The sequence below is a fragment of the Apodemus sylvaticus genome, chromosome 7 (genome assembly GCF_947179515.1).
Source record: "Apodemus sylvaticus chromosome 7, mApoSyl1.1, whole genome shotgun sequence".
Taxonomy (NCBI): Eukaryota; Metazoa; Chordata; class Mammalia; order Rodentia; family Muridae; genus Apodemus; species Apodemus sylvaticus.
Window position 1 is genome coordinate 72611297 of NC_067478.1, and position 13779 is coordinate 72625075.

The following is a 13779-nucleotide window of genomic DNA, read 5'->3' on the forward strand; positions in this document are numbered from 1 at the left end:
TGGGAAATCAGGCTTGCCCGTTTGTCCTTGCCTCCTCTTCATGCTGCCAGGAATTTCAAAGGGATGGCTGATGGCCAAGCAGCTATGTTGGAACACAAGGTGACCTTGAAAGATGTGCTACACTGTGGTACAGCAGGAACCTCTGTGCCAGTCTTGCTTTTATTTATTTATTTATTTATTTATTTATTTATTTATTTATGGCATACCGTTTTATGTGAAAGAGACATACACTTCTGATTTAAGACACAGTTGATTTGGGTTTTTGTTAAATGTAATCAAACCCAGTCCTGCCTTGGATATTCTTGGCACTTTTCAAAGAATCTTGGATGATTCTTGGCACTTTTCAAAGTATGGTGGTTTCTTTTACCAAATTCTAGCCTTCTACCAATACATGAAGAAAGTCAAGGCACGTGTGATGTCAGAAGAGGAGGCCTGAGTTGACACGGTTCAAACTTGCCCAGTGCCACACCCCTGTCCCCCAGGAGGAGAGCAGGCTCTGAAAGCCAAGGCCGCCACATCCTAAAGATTTCAAAGCCTTTTAATTATTTTGATTGGTAAGTGCGGTTATTTTTAAAAAGCAGAAATTTAAGCACAACATTTCTTCTGTCAAAAGATAACAAGGGACTTCAGAGTTACTGACTTAAAAAAAAAACATCCAAGTTGCTTCCAAAATAAGTACTGCGGCATGAAGTGTAACCCACAGTATTGTTCTAGGGAACGGTGTCAGAGCTGCATTGTCAACAGGTAAAGACATCTTGAATCAGCAATTAGGAAAATGAATGTGTGTCTGCTCTAAAAGCCTAGCAGACTTGATTAATGGAGAGCTGACGAAGTCTTTCAGAGGAAAAAAGCAGAAGCAGAACTTTCTTGTTTCAATGCAAGCAAAACTGGTCACATGGATTCCGCACAGAAATGTTTTAATGAGACAAATGTCAAGCAAGCACATCAATGTCTTAAAGAAAATCCAAAAGTTTAATTACAAAATGCTTGTACAGAAACCTGGCAATTCAACAGCTCCAAACACATGTACACAATATTTCGTTTTCTAAAACTTGTCAGAAATAAAGCCCCTCATCTCCCTTCCCCAGCTGCTCCTGTGTTTTTAATAAAAAGCAAGAATGGAATGTGTAACACTGAGTTGGTAACTACTTCCTTCTTAAGGAGAACTCATAGATGCAGGATCAGAGATGAACCTTCCGGGGAAATGAATCCTTGTGCCAGCCTGCACCCTGACCTCCTCCTCTGTGTTGAGCATGGGGTGAGAGACGGTGGAACAGGCCAGCTCCACACAACCTGACTGAATCCCAGACACTTAGGGCAGCTGCTGGGAGAGAGAGGCAGCATTTGAAAGGAAGCTACTGCTGTGGCAACAACTCCATCCTGGAGATTCTCTTGCTATCCTCCTGAATTCTAGCTATGCAAATATGTCTAGAGATGAGGTATCACATCTGTAAGGAGGAGAATGATGATCTTTGGACCAAGCCATAGCTTTATCTGGCTGTGAAGATCAGTGCTATGGAAACGGTGCGGAACTACATACAGAGAGAAACAGCAATATGAGGAGGAAGGAAGAAAGGGCAGGAAGCATCTGGCTGAAGACAGACGAACTCCCAGAACCGGCTTGGGTGTCCTTCTGCTGCAGACAGTGAGTTCTAGCATGGGTTTAGCAGGCAAGCAATCTAAGAAGCAAAACCAGCAGATGAGGGCAGGGAGCTGGGACAGCACGCAGGGAGCAGAGCCGGCTGGCAGTGCAGCAGTGAGTGACGACGGGTCTGTTTCTAAATGAGTGGTTTGTGGCTTTCAGTGCATGAAGCTCGATGTGCTCACACAGCTCGTTACTACTGCTGCTTTGCACTATCTAATGGAGTACACAGGAGAGAGCACAGTGCGGAGAAGACAGGGCAGTGCAGCCATAGCATGGGGGGGGGGGGGCTCTGGCTACGGGCAGACTGTGAGGGACCACACTCCATCCCCTGCCTTTGGTGGCCTAGTGCCTAGATAATGGGCTCAGCATGCTCTGCTTTGGTTCCAAAGATCTCAGCTACCACCTCTATCCTTGTGCTCTAGAGCATAAAAGAAAAAATAAAAACCAAATCAAACCCCAAACCTACAACCAAACCAAACCCCAAATCCAACCCAAAGACCCAAACCCACCCAAAAACCAAGAGCCGACCCTGAGGAGAGAAACAGAACCTGTTTGTTTTTGTGTTAAACAACAACAACAACAACAACAACAACAAAATTCCTTAGTAAGGAGAGGGAGAGAAGGAAGCTGTCTTTTCCACAAATTCCATAGATTAGGCAGTTGGTGGCTACAGAGGAAAGCAAACACAAGCCGATTCCACTGTGCCTTTTTGTTAGCTCCAGAGACTTCTTCCTGAGAAGTTCCCATCATCTTAATGCATGGACCTGTGCAGTGTGTCTCAGTTTCCACTTAGTCAAATGCGGCTGTTTCCCAAGGCCGTGTGCATTACTTTCCTCCTCCCTTTCTGCCAATGACCTTTTCCTCAGCAAAAGTGCTCCACAAGACACTGCCGACAGATGGGGACTGGCGAGCCTTGCTGTGACTGGGATTCCATGTCTGAGCAGGAGCAACGCTCAGAGATCAGCAGGCAGGACCAGGAAGGAAGGAGGGAGCATTGTCCTTCAGGGCAGCAATCACAGAGCCTGCTGAGGGGCTGGCACCTACTGAGCACCACGCAGGGCACAAAATACTGCCTGGCTCCACAGGGCACTGTCAACAAGAAGCTCCCTTCTCTGGAGTCACAGCAGGGCCGTGATGGAGAAGATTGGGTCCATCCAATGAGAATTCTCCTTCAAAGCCCCGCTGAGTAACCAAACCCAGAGGTCAGAAAATGGAGATGTGTAACGTGGTGGGAGTGAAGAAAAGTAGTGCCCCAGAGGCCTTTAAAAAAGTGACATCTGGGTAAGAAAACTGGAGTGGGATTGTAACAATGAAAAAAATCTTCCTTTCTGCTGTGGAGAGAAGGAAGATGTCAGTCTCAGGGTCGCTGTTGTCAGAAGAATGCAGATCCACTTCGGCAGAAATGGAAATGAGAGGACTCCAGGAAGACTGGGAAGGGAGTGGGGCGGTACACTTTCCAAGCCGCACACAGGGCAAGCCTACAGAGTTCCAGCAGCCGCTGCTCCCTCACACAGCTTCCTGGGATGAAAGCGGTTCACTCACTGACAATTCTTTCGCGGGGAAGGATCTGTAGTCCTCTGCCCTGTCTCAGTTCAAATGTTCATGGGCAGTTTCTGCACAAGTGTATACACTACATCTTGGAGCACTAATATCTGTAGAATAGAGAGAGAAAAACAAACAAACACCAAAAAGGTAACTGCCAGTCAGAAGGAGTTAGGGGTACGGATTTAAAAATGCTTTGTTTGATTTTTGAGAGGGTTGTAACACGGGAAAATATGAAATAAAGACCTCATAAAGCTACAGGCAGGCAACAGTGAGATGCTACAGACATTCCGAGGAGAACTACAGTCCTGCTCTAGTCCTGGATCCAAGAGAGCCAAGAAATCAGTGGCTGCTCATCAAAAAGCAATGAGCAGAGAAATCTGATGAGGGAAGTTAGCGGTTCACTTCAGTGCACAGGATGTAGGGCCAATCAAAGCCAGTTTTCCTCAAGGATAAAACTGAGGATATCTGCTTGTACAGGAATGTGTTTATGAATGCTATCAACCATTTTCTTACTGATTAAAAATAGTCATCAGACTGACAAGATGGCTCAATGGGTAAAGAAGCTGCCGGCCATGCCTAGTGCCCGAGTTCAGTCTCTGGGACCCACAGGGTGGGAGAAGACAGCCACCTCCCAGAAGTTGTTTTGTGAGCTCCATATCCACACTGTGGCATGTCCATGCCCATGTGCATAGCACAGCCAGACAGATACAATGAATAAAATGTAGTAAAAATGCATAAAAAGAATAATCTCTAATCTTCAAATAGCCAGACTCTGTGATTCAATAGAAACTGGGCAATACGAGGACTATGACAGTCACGGTTATTGCATCTCAACATAAACGCCCTCCTAGTTCCTTTTGTGTCTCTAGATGCTAGTCAGCCACAAGAAAGGTGAGAGCTAGGATAATTCTTCCATTGTATATCTATAAAAATAAATTAAAAATGGCTGGCCAAAAGTCACTAAGATCATAATCACCCTATTTACCTTAATGCTTTGTTGTAAAGTTGGAGTGCCTTAGCACTACTACCACCCTGTCACGCCAGGGCTATGCTTCCGAGGCCCTCGAATGACAGTTTACATAATCATGGTTAGCCCAAGGCCTGGCATCTTCACATGCTACATCTCAGCTCTCTGGAATATACATATACATAGAACACACACACACACACACACACACACACACACACACACACACACACACTCTCTCTTCTAAAGGCCTTTTCCAGCTCTGATATGCAACTCTAGAACTTATAAACTTGCAGCCTCTGAGCTTCACTTTAGTCACTGGCTCCTGACAGTAGAATGCAGCTTTTGCCAAGCTGGTGTCAGAGTAATTAATTGCACCATGAGTGCTGGGGACATGAGGCCTAGCTGTCTGTCTATACATATTTGTATAATGAGACCAAGCTAGTATTAATCACAGTCTTTCTAATTGTTCCATTTGACAGCTGGGGGTGGGAGCTTGGTTATGTTTGCATTGGAAATTGTAAGATCTGTGGTAATAGAACAGTTTCAGACATTTTTTTCCAAGGACAAAATACTTTTGGTTAAAAATCAAGGAGACCTTAATAGCCTAGGTTTTTCAAAGATTCTCCAGTGAGCAGCCACTACGGTTTATGGCCTTATGGTAGACAGCTTTAGGAGAGTCTTACTGGCATATGCTCAAAGTGAAAAGCCACTTTTGGCTCTATCCTCGAATTCATTGCCCTCTCCTTAGGTGAGGAGACTCCATGTTATCAATTACCGATTTCTCTCACAATCTTCCATGCTGAGTCTCCCAGCTCTCTCTTTTTAAGCCTACAAGAGTGCTAATTGAAAACACTGTGTGAGAAGGAAGATGAGCTCCTGAGAATCCCAGGCCTAGATTTACAAGCTGTTCCCTTCATAAGTGGCGGCACCGACGCCGTGTCTCCATTCTCTGGGGAGTCCAGCCGTCTCTTAGAAGTACAGTCCATCCCATCTGGCTGCTTGCTACAAGGATGATAATCTTGTTCTCATTTAAGCATGGCCAAAACCAAAGAATAATGAATAGTCTTGTATGGTCACCACCCAAAGGCTCAACCAAGAAGGATAAATACTATATTGTCTTTGTCTCTCCTAGCAAATGCTGCCTCATTAGATAGACAGATAGGGCCTTATGTGTTCTCACATGTGTTGCTCAAACTCTAAGCCAAGCTTATAGTCCAGGTCATATGGATGAGGTACTTGGAGGACAGAGATGCAAACACACACTACTCCTTAGGAGCATTCTGCTTGTGACTCATTTGTGTTTGTGTTTTCAGTTATTTGGTTTTCATGGGCAATGTTGTTTTGCCTGATGTATGTCTATGTGGGGGTGGAGAATCCCTGACAGTTGTGAGGTACCATGTGGAGCTGGGAATTGAACGTGGGTCTTCTGAGAAAGAAGCCAGTGCTCTTAACCACTGAGCCCTCTCTTGAGCCCATCACCTGTGTTTTAATACCTGGTTTTATCACTAATGTGGTCCAACTCTAAGATTTCCACACAGATTATATATGTCTGTAGGTAAGAAACAACTTAATCGGCAGGGATGCATGGTACCCTATCTCCAGAAATTACAGTAAACAAACCTGCTTTCACTTAATGTTGTCTGGCCAGATGAGGCAGCACAAGACACCTTTAATCCCAGTGTTTGGGAAGGAGAGGCAGGAGGATCTCTATGAATTTGAGGCCAGCATGATTTACATTTTAAGACCCTGTCTTACAAAAGAAATGATATCTGATGACTGTCTGTTAGTACCAAGAAGTCTCTGTAGGCAGTTCTCTTTTGAAAATGTACTTTCTGCCCTCAGACAGAATTCTCTTCTCAGAGAATGTAACACTTGATGCTACTCATTCATTGCCTTTCTTTCCTTCTCATTCATTCATTCATTCATTCATTCATTCATTCATTCATTCATTCATTCATGTATGTGTGTGATGTACATGGGAGGGCAGGTGTCCACAGAGGCCAGAGGAGGGTATGAGATCTCTTGGAGCTGAAGTTACAGGTAGTTGTGAGCTGCTATGTGTGGGTTCTGGGAATTGAACTTGGATCCTCTGGAAGAACAGCAAGTGTTCTTAACTGGTGAGTCATCTCCTCAGTCTTCTTTAATTTTTTTTTAAAGATTTATTTATTATATATAAGTAAGTACACTGTAGCTATCTTCAGACACAAGACCAGGGCATTGGATCTCATTATAGATGGTTGTGAGCCACTGTGTGGTTGGTGGGATTTGAACTCAGGATCTCTGGAAGAGCAGTCAGTGCTGGTGAGCCATCTCTCCAGCCCCTTCTTTAATTTTTTTTTAAAGACAGGTTCTCTCTATACAGTCCTGGACAGACCTGGATTTCTCCACATAGACCAGGCTGGCCTTGAACTCAGAGATCATCATGCCTTTGCTGGGATTAAAGGCATGAGCCACCATGCTTGGCCTCCTTTTAATTTTTTTTTTCTTTTTTTAAAGATAGGGTTTTGGTATGTTAGCCTTGGAATTCGCTATGCAGATCAGGTTGATCTTGAACCTCTGGTGACTCTCCTGCCTTTATGTCCTAAGGGCTGGATGTGAGTGCTTGTGTGGATCCCCATCCAAGGCTCTCATTTCTCAAGAGTCATCTACCTTCGATTTTGTGAGAAAGGCCTTTCATTGGCCTGGAACTCACCAACTAGGCTAAGCTGTCTGGCCAGCAAGACCCAGGAGCTACTCTCTCCTCCTCCCTCTTCCTCCTCTACCATCTTCTCTCTTCTCCCCCCTCCTCTTCCACCATCTCTTCCTCCCCCCTTCTTTCCCCCTCCATCAACTCCCCGCCCCACTATCTCCTCCTCCTCTACCATCTCTTCCTCCTCTTTTCCCCTCCCCTTCTCCTCCTCCTCTTCCTCCAACTCCTCAGTGAGGGAATTAAAGGTGCATCACCACAGCTGGCTTTTATGCAGGTTCTGAGTTGAAACCTCAGAATACTCAACGGCTGAGCTACCACACCATACCCTTTGGTTTGTTTTTTTCAGTCTTACTGGTTCTAGCCCCATGCTGGTCTTGAACTCACAATCTCTTGCCTCAGCCTCACGAGGATATGTGCTACTATGACTGGCTTTTTTTTTTTTTAAACACCTTTAAAATTAAGATATCAATTGCTTCACTGAGGCTTAGTTTATATCAGCATTTAACATACAATAGCCACACTGCTATTGAACGGTGAATAAGAACACTTCTTATTTATATAGGATTAAATATACAAGTTCCCATTAGCTATTTATAAATCAGCACTACTCATTAGGGAAGGGACAGATTATCAGGTGAATGCTATTTATTTTGTTCTGAGAACTATTTTTCGGGTGATTTCCCTTAAACTTTCCCCGAGAGTCTTCAAGACACGTTGGAAACCAGTTAAGGGGCAATATTAGAATTGAGTTCCGACAACAAAAATCCTGTTGCTTCCATTAAACAAGTCTGACACGTGTCTTAGAAACCACCTTGTCTGCTTTTAATATCATTGAGAAAGACTTCTAGCAATCACACAGCGGGAGTCTGAGTCAAGCCTCCATGCAGTTCCTTAGTGCAGCGCAGGTTTTTGCGGTCTGGAGGGTCTGAGGACGCCCCACTGCTGGCTCTAAGTGTCCTACGGGTGGGCGAGCACTCACCAGTGCTTAGCGATCAAGCCTGCTCACAACCTCTCGGACTGCGGCTATGAAGTTTTCGTTGTCTTGGGGATTAGCTAAAATTATGCTATGCAATCTGTTCATGTATGAGTCAATGGTGTCCACTGTCGGTATTTCTCCACTTCCTGAAGTGAGATAAGAAGACACAGTAAGAAAACTTTCCCATGCGATTCAGCTCATGACATTTAACAAATCCAAGCAAATAAAAAATCATGACACTAATGTAGTTTGCTCCACAGACAGTTTAATCGCCTAGGAGACAATTTTAGACCTCGAAGACAGGAAGCTAATCTTTATATTCTGTGATGGTTTGGATGAGAAAGGTCCCCCACAGGCTCACATATCTCAGCACTTGGTCCCTGGTTGATTGCAGTGTTGTGGTAATGAAACAAGGAGGAGGCTTGCTGGAGGTGAGATGCAGGTGTCAGTCCCATCTGGTCGGCTCCCTGCCCGACTGCCTGCTGCTTTGGGGCAGGTGTGCTCTACTCTGGCCGCCTGGCCCCGCCACTTGGTGCTCTACTTCCCACCATGATGGACCCTCTATAACCACAAACCAGAGTAAAGTCTTCCTTTTCTAAGTCTCTTTTAGTCATGATGTTTTATTATAGCAACAACAAGTAATAGATACTCTAAACCAGCAGTTTTCAACCTGTGGGTAGCAAACCCTTCTGGGGGGAGAGTCTCAGCAACCTTTTCATGGGGTTACCTAAGACCATCAGAATCCACAGATATTTACATTATGTTTCATAACAGTGGCAAAACTACAATTATGAAGTAGCAACAAAGTAAATGTATGGTTGGGGGTCAGCACAATATGAGGAACTGTATTAAAGGGTTGCAGCATTAGGAGGATTGAGAACCAGTGCTCTAAACAGATGGGCAATATAAGACAGTTTATATAAGGAGCTGTCTAACAAAGGTTTGAGACTGCTGGAGTTTGCTCTGAATATTATCAAAATGAAGGTATAGTAGGAAATGCTGATGTTGTTTTCCTTTCCATTAAAGCACAGATAAATACAAGGCAGAAGACATGCTAGAAGAAAGTGCTTTCCTTAGGCTCTGTCACTTGAGCACCCACGTGGTTCTGAGTATCAAATTAGGTTTAAAGGTAAGCCATAGGTTACATTAAAACAGAAGTGGACAAAAGTCTAAATGACCAGTGAATTCGAAAGTGTGGATGAGTTTAATAAATATGGACAAATATGTCTCATTGAAAATATTTCTCTCTCTCTCTCTCTCTCTCTCTCCCTCCCTCCCTCCCTCCCTCCCTCCCTCCCTCCCTCCCTCCCTCCCTTCCTTCCTTCCTTCCTTCCTTCCTTCCTTCCTTCCTTCCTTCCTTCCTTCCTTCCTTCCTTCCTTCCTTCCTTCCTTGTGAGACAGGGTCTCACTGTGTAGCCCGGGGTATCTTGGAACTAAATTAGGTTGGTGTGGATCTCATAGAGATCCACCTGCCTCTGCGGCCCAAGTGTTGAGATTACAAGTGTGCGCCACGATGCCTAGCTTGTTTTGTTTTTTGAGAGAGGATCTCTCTATGTAGCTCAGGTTGTCAGGGAGTTCTCTAGGCAGACCAAGCTGGTTTCGAACTCACAGATATCTTCCTGCATCTGCCTCCTGAGTGCTGGATTTAAGGCATGCACCGCCATGCCCTGCCCAGCCCACACTGAAAATCTCGACAGGATTTTTTTCCCTTCTTTTTTCCTCTTGGGAGAAACTGCAGCTTCTCCACACTGATACTAACGTAAAGAGCACCTCATCGCCGTCCTCCCCGCTCCCCTGCCACCAACAGCGTGCGTGCGGAGGATGACGTTACCAGGCAGCGGCATGCTGGCGAAGCTGCTGGTGAGCATCTGCCGCAGGGTCTCCAGGTGCTGCTGAAGGACAGTGTTTCGGCTCCGCTCCTGGATCACGTCGACCTCCAGCTTCTCCACCGCGGTGCGCATGCTCTCCACATGCTTCTGGAGGGCTGCGTTCCTTTCTTCAAACTCCATGTTGGATTTACGAAGCTGGCGGAGTTCTGCCTCACGAGCTGAGGGCACATGTCCCCCCCAAACCCCAAGAATTCGTGGTAAGAGAAGGAGCATCTGATGAGTCCCTGCGACTCTTCTATGAAGTTCTGCTTAGCTGTCTCTCATTAGCTACCCTCTCATCTCCCAAGTCTCTCTATGATGCTCCAGATAATAATTTCAACAATCATGCGCCGGGTTCTCCAGAGCTATTTTAATTCTTAAAGCAACACATTCTATACACAAGCCTACAGCAAACAGTGGCAATCCCCACCATTCGGTTAGGTCTTGCTTTTTAAACTCCTGCAGTGGAAGCCTGAAGGGCTACTACACAGGGGTACCTGGGAGGACTGGCTAAGCATGGCAGCGGTTATCTATCTGTCCTGCAGTGGGATCAATTTGTAATTTTTCTTTTGTTCGTTTAAAAAAGGTCTATTTATTTCTATGTGTATGGGTATCTTGCCTGTATGTATATCTATGTACAACATATGTGCCTGGTGCCCACAGAGACCAGGATAAGTGTATAAAATTCAGTGGAACCGGAATTACAAATTGCCATGTGGATGCTGGAAATGGAACCTGCATCCTCTGGAAGAGGTGCCAGTGCTCTTAACCACTAAGAGAGAGGCCATCTCTCCTGGCCTCTGAGCTTTGCAGTTTCTTACTTTGTATTCTGGGTTATAAACTTTCATTTGCACAGAAGGTTCTAGGCTACCTATCAAAAAGCCACAGCATGAGTGATTTATATTTATTTCTTTTGACCCAGAGAGCAAAGAACTTTGGCTGCATTGCCCTTGCTTTATCTTACTGGTCACAGGGTGAAATAATAGCTGTTCTTTGTAGCAGAGTCTTCTCCAGTCCTAGGGAGGGCTATCAGCCGGTGCTTCTGAGCAATGAAATCCTGACAAAGACCCACGCGCACACACGCACGCGCGCACGCGCACACACACACACACACACACACACACACACACATACACACACACACACTGTATAGCAGTAATCACCTTTGCTGTGGTTCAGGAATTCTTCGGTAAATATAGGGATATCAAAAACAGAGCGTTCCTTTACCTCTGTTTCTTTCTATGAATCAAAAACAAGAGTTAGTTTTCAGAAGATAAATTAAATCCTTGTGCCCCAAGACACAAGGATGATGTCTTCCTTAGAGAACTAGCTGGTGAGCAGAAATCAGACCAGGAGAGCCTGGGAGGGGAATCTACTCACCTCATTAGCATGGACATCACAGAGCTGAAGCAGTTAGTATTAGATCTCTTAGGTGTATGGCTGCTGGGAAGTGAAGGACTTTAAAATAAACCCACATGCATTTCACTAATGAAGACAACAGAAGCCTTTTCTTAGCCCTGAGCTTTGAATAGTCAACAGTGGAGAGTTGTGCATGTGGTATTTCCAGTTGTTCCTACTGGTTTCCCATTTAAGCACTATCTGAGATAGGAGTATGCAATCTAGATTTGCTGAGTGGAGAGTAAGAGTTCTAAGCAGAGATCTGCCAGTGAGCAATCATAATGGCATTTTCCTGCTACTTCTCTCTGTTTACAAGGGGCAGTTTATCTTTGGGGCTCTTGAAGACTTTTCTTCAGACACAGGAAAAACAAACCCAAGAAGCTAGAAATAGCCAGGCTTTACAAATAATAATAATAATAATAATAATAATAATAAAAAATCTAAGGATTATGTGAGACTGAAAAGAATAGCAAAGCCCCAATTAATCCACCCATGGACCATTTAGATAAAAAGTATCAAAAGACTCAGGGTGGGTTGTGAGGGATGGGGGGACACTTCCAGCCTCTAGCCTTAGAGTAGAGCCACGAGGTCAACCTTCTTTGGCTCCCATTTCTGTAATGAATTTGAAGTTGAAGGTATAATGGATATGTTATAAGTTATAGGTGTTTGTATTCAAAGTCTTGCATAAATAAAGAGAAGAGTAGGAGGTGAGGAATTGTTGTGAAATCTGAAGATTCCAAAACCTCTCACCGGGAAAGCAGTAAAGAAAACACCCAGGAGTCAGTTCTATAGAAACACCTTTAAGATAAGAGATAAAATATATAACATAAAGGATAAAATGTATCCTTTTGCCAGGCATGGTGTTCCTGGCAGCTCTCTATGAGTTTCAGATCAGCTAGAGATACAGACTAAGACCTCCCACCCACCCTCCACCCCCACACAAAAGAAAAATAAATGTTTCTACTTGTTACCACTAATTTTTATCTTTGAACAACAATAACCATAATTAAAAAAAAAAAGTGGTCTGACACCCAGTAGAGGAGCTGTGAGGAACCTGACAGCCAGAGTTCTGTCTCACACTGGTGTTTGCCTAGGAAAAGAATGGCTGCAGAAACTGCCTACTGAGATGGGAACCTAATGCTTCACACCCATAGTCACAGCGCTTGTGAGATCTTCTCTCTAAAAAAAGATGGCAATCTGAAAAATTATGTTTACTTGAGAAACAGTTAATTTCAGAACGCCTAATTTTTACCACATCTTTTTGTTTTCCTAATGGAAGAAAGCAAGTTTCTCTAAAACAATTTGCAGGCTGACTGTATGCTTGAACTTTATCACTGGTTCTGACAGGAAAAGTCAAGACACACAAAGCGCACACTAGGTCCACTCCTAAATCTCCCAGAGACTTAGGGCAGAGCATTGTAACTTTAGTTCTCTTGCCTTGTTCACTTCACTACTCAGCTCAGCTGCACAGCGACCTCACCACGGCCTGGCACTTCCCATTCAGAATGATAAGGGGTTGCTTGGCTCCCATTACCATGGCACAAAGGGCCCTTTTCAAGGTCTTGACTCTCCTCAGAATGGTAATTCCATTCTATTCTTTGCCAGAACAGTCTAAGCCCAACTTATTATGTAAGGGCACAGGCTAGCGACAGCCAGGTGCAATATATACTGCCCGTTGGTACAGATTCTTAGAGTACAAAATAAGAAACATTAAAGCAATTAAATGAAACTGTTCAGTCTCTGAATGCAACAGAGAATTTCAGCTTAAAGGAAGAGTGGTAATAAAAACCACCAGCATTCTTCCATTACTGAGTACATTACTCGGCCCAGAGAGGCTCCTCCTGGGGCTGGGGTATACTTAAGTGCTCTAAGGATTGCTCAAGGGATTAAAATCATAAGGATTCCATTACCTCCTCATTGAAAGGGTCTAATTTGTCCAGCCTGAGTGTCATTTTGTCATTTTTCATAAATTAAAGGAGAAACAAAATTACTGTTTTACTCAGTCTTCGCATGCGATGAAGATGCTGCTTGCCCAGTAGTAAAACTCACTGGCTCTCCTGTCTAGTGGGCTGGGTTTTGATCTGAGAAGACACAGAGTACTCCTCACTTTAGATTTCCATTCTGTATACCGAGTGGCGGGGAAAAGAACAGAGGGCTTTTGAACACCATCTATTTCAGCCTGTGATTTAAGGTAAGGCTCAGGGCCGGAGCCATAGAAGTATGCCATGTACCTCTCACGTGCCTTCTACTTGAGGCCCGTCCTCATTCTCATCAGCCAGGGCGTGGCGCTTTCTGCTCAGCAGAATGCTCTCCAGGAGCATTTGTCAGCTCCTGGATGTACTCTGCTGCTCCTGTCCAGGCAACGATGACTTGGGGAATCTCAGTCAATTTAGAAATAAAACCAGCTTTTTTACTATATGGAAACTGGTAAATCTGTCTTCACTAGCACTGAAACTGACACTGCAGGTTTCTGTCCAACAGCATCCAGTTTACTCTATGTGCTGTTCACAGTCCTTAACTGAGATGCAGGAAACTTAGGTTTCAGCCACTCTACTGCACCTAACTTGATTTTCTTTTTCTTTCTTTCTTTCTTTCTTTCTTTCTTTCTTTCTTTCTTTCTTTCTTTCTTTCTTTCTTTCTTTCTTTCTCTCTCTCTCTATCTATCTATCTATCTATCTATCTATCTAT

At 44.3% G+C, this 13779-nt stretch overlaps 1 protein-coding gene across 1 annotated transcript in view; it reads right to left on the reverse strand.

The window, feature by feature from the left end:
• Positions 1–953: 953 nt before the first annotated feature.
• Hmg20a (high mobility group 20A) overlaps positions 954–13779 on the reverse strand; it is a 73121-nt gene continuing 60295 nt past the window's right edge. Inside the window, exons 7-10 of the mRNA XM_052188280.1 lie at positions 10857–10932; positions 9657–9872; positions 7829–7971; positions 954–3297 (exon numbers count right to left, since the gene is read on the reverse strand). Coding sequence (XP_052044240.1) covers positions 7835–7971; positions 9657–9872; positions 10857–10932 — 429 coding nt within the window. The 3' untranslated portion in view covers positions 954–3297; positions 7829–7834. The remainder of the gene's footprint in view (positions 3298–7828; positions 7972–9656; positions 9873–10856; positions 10933–13779) is intronic.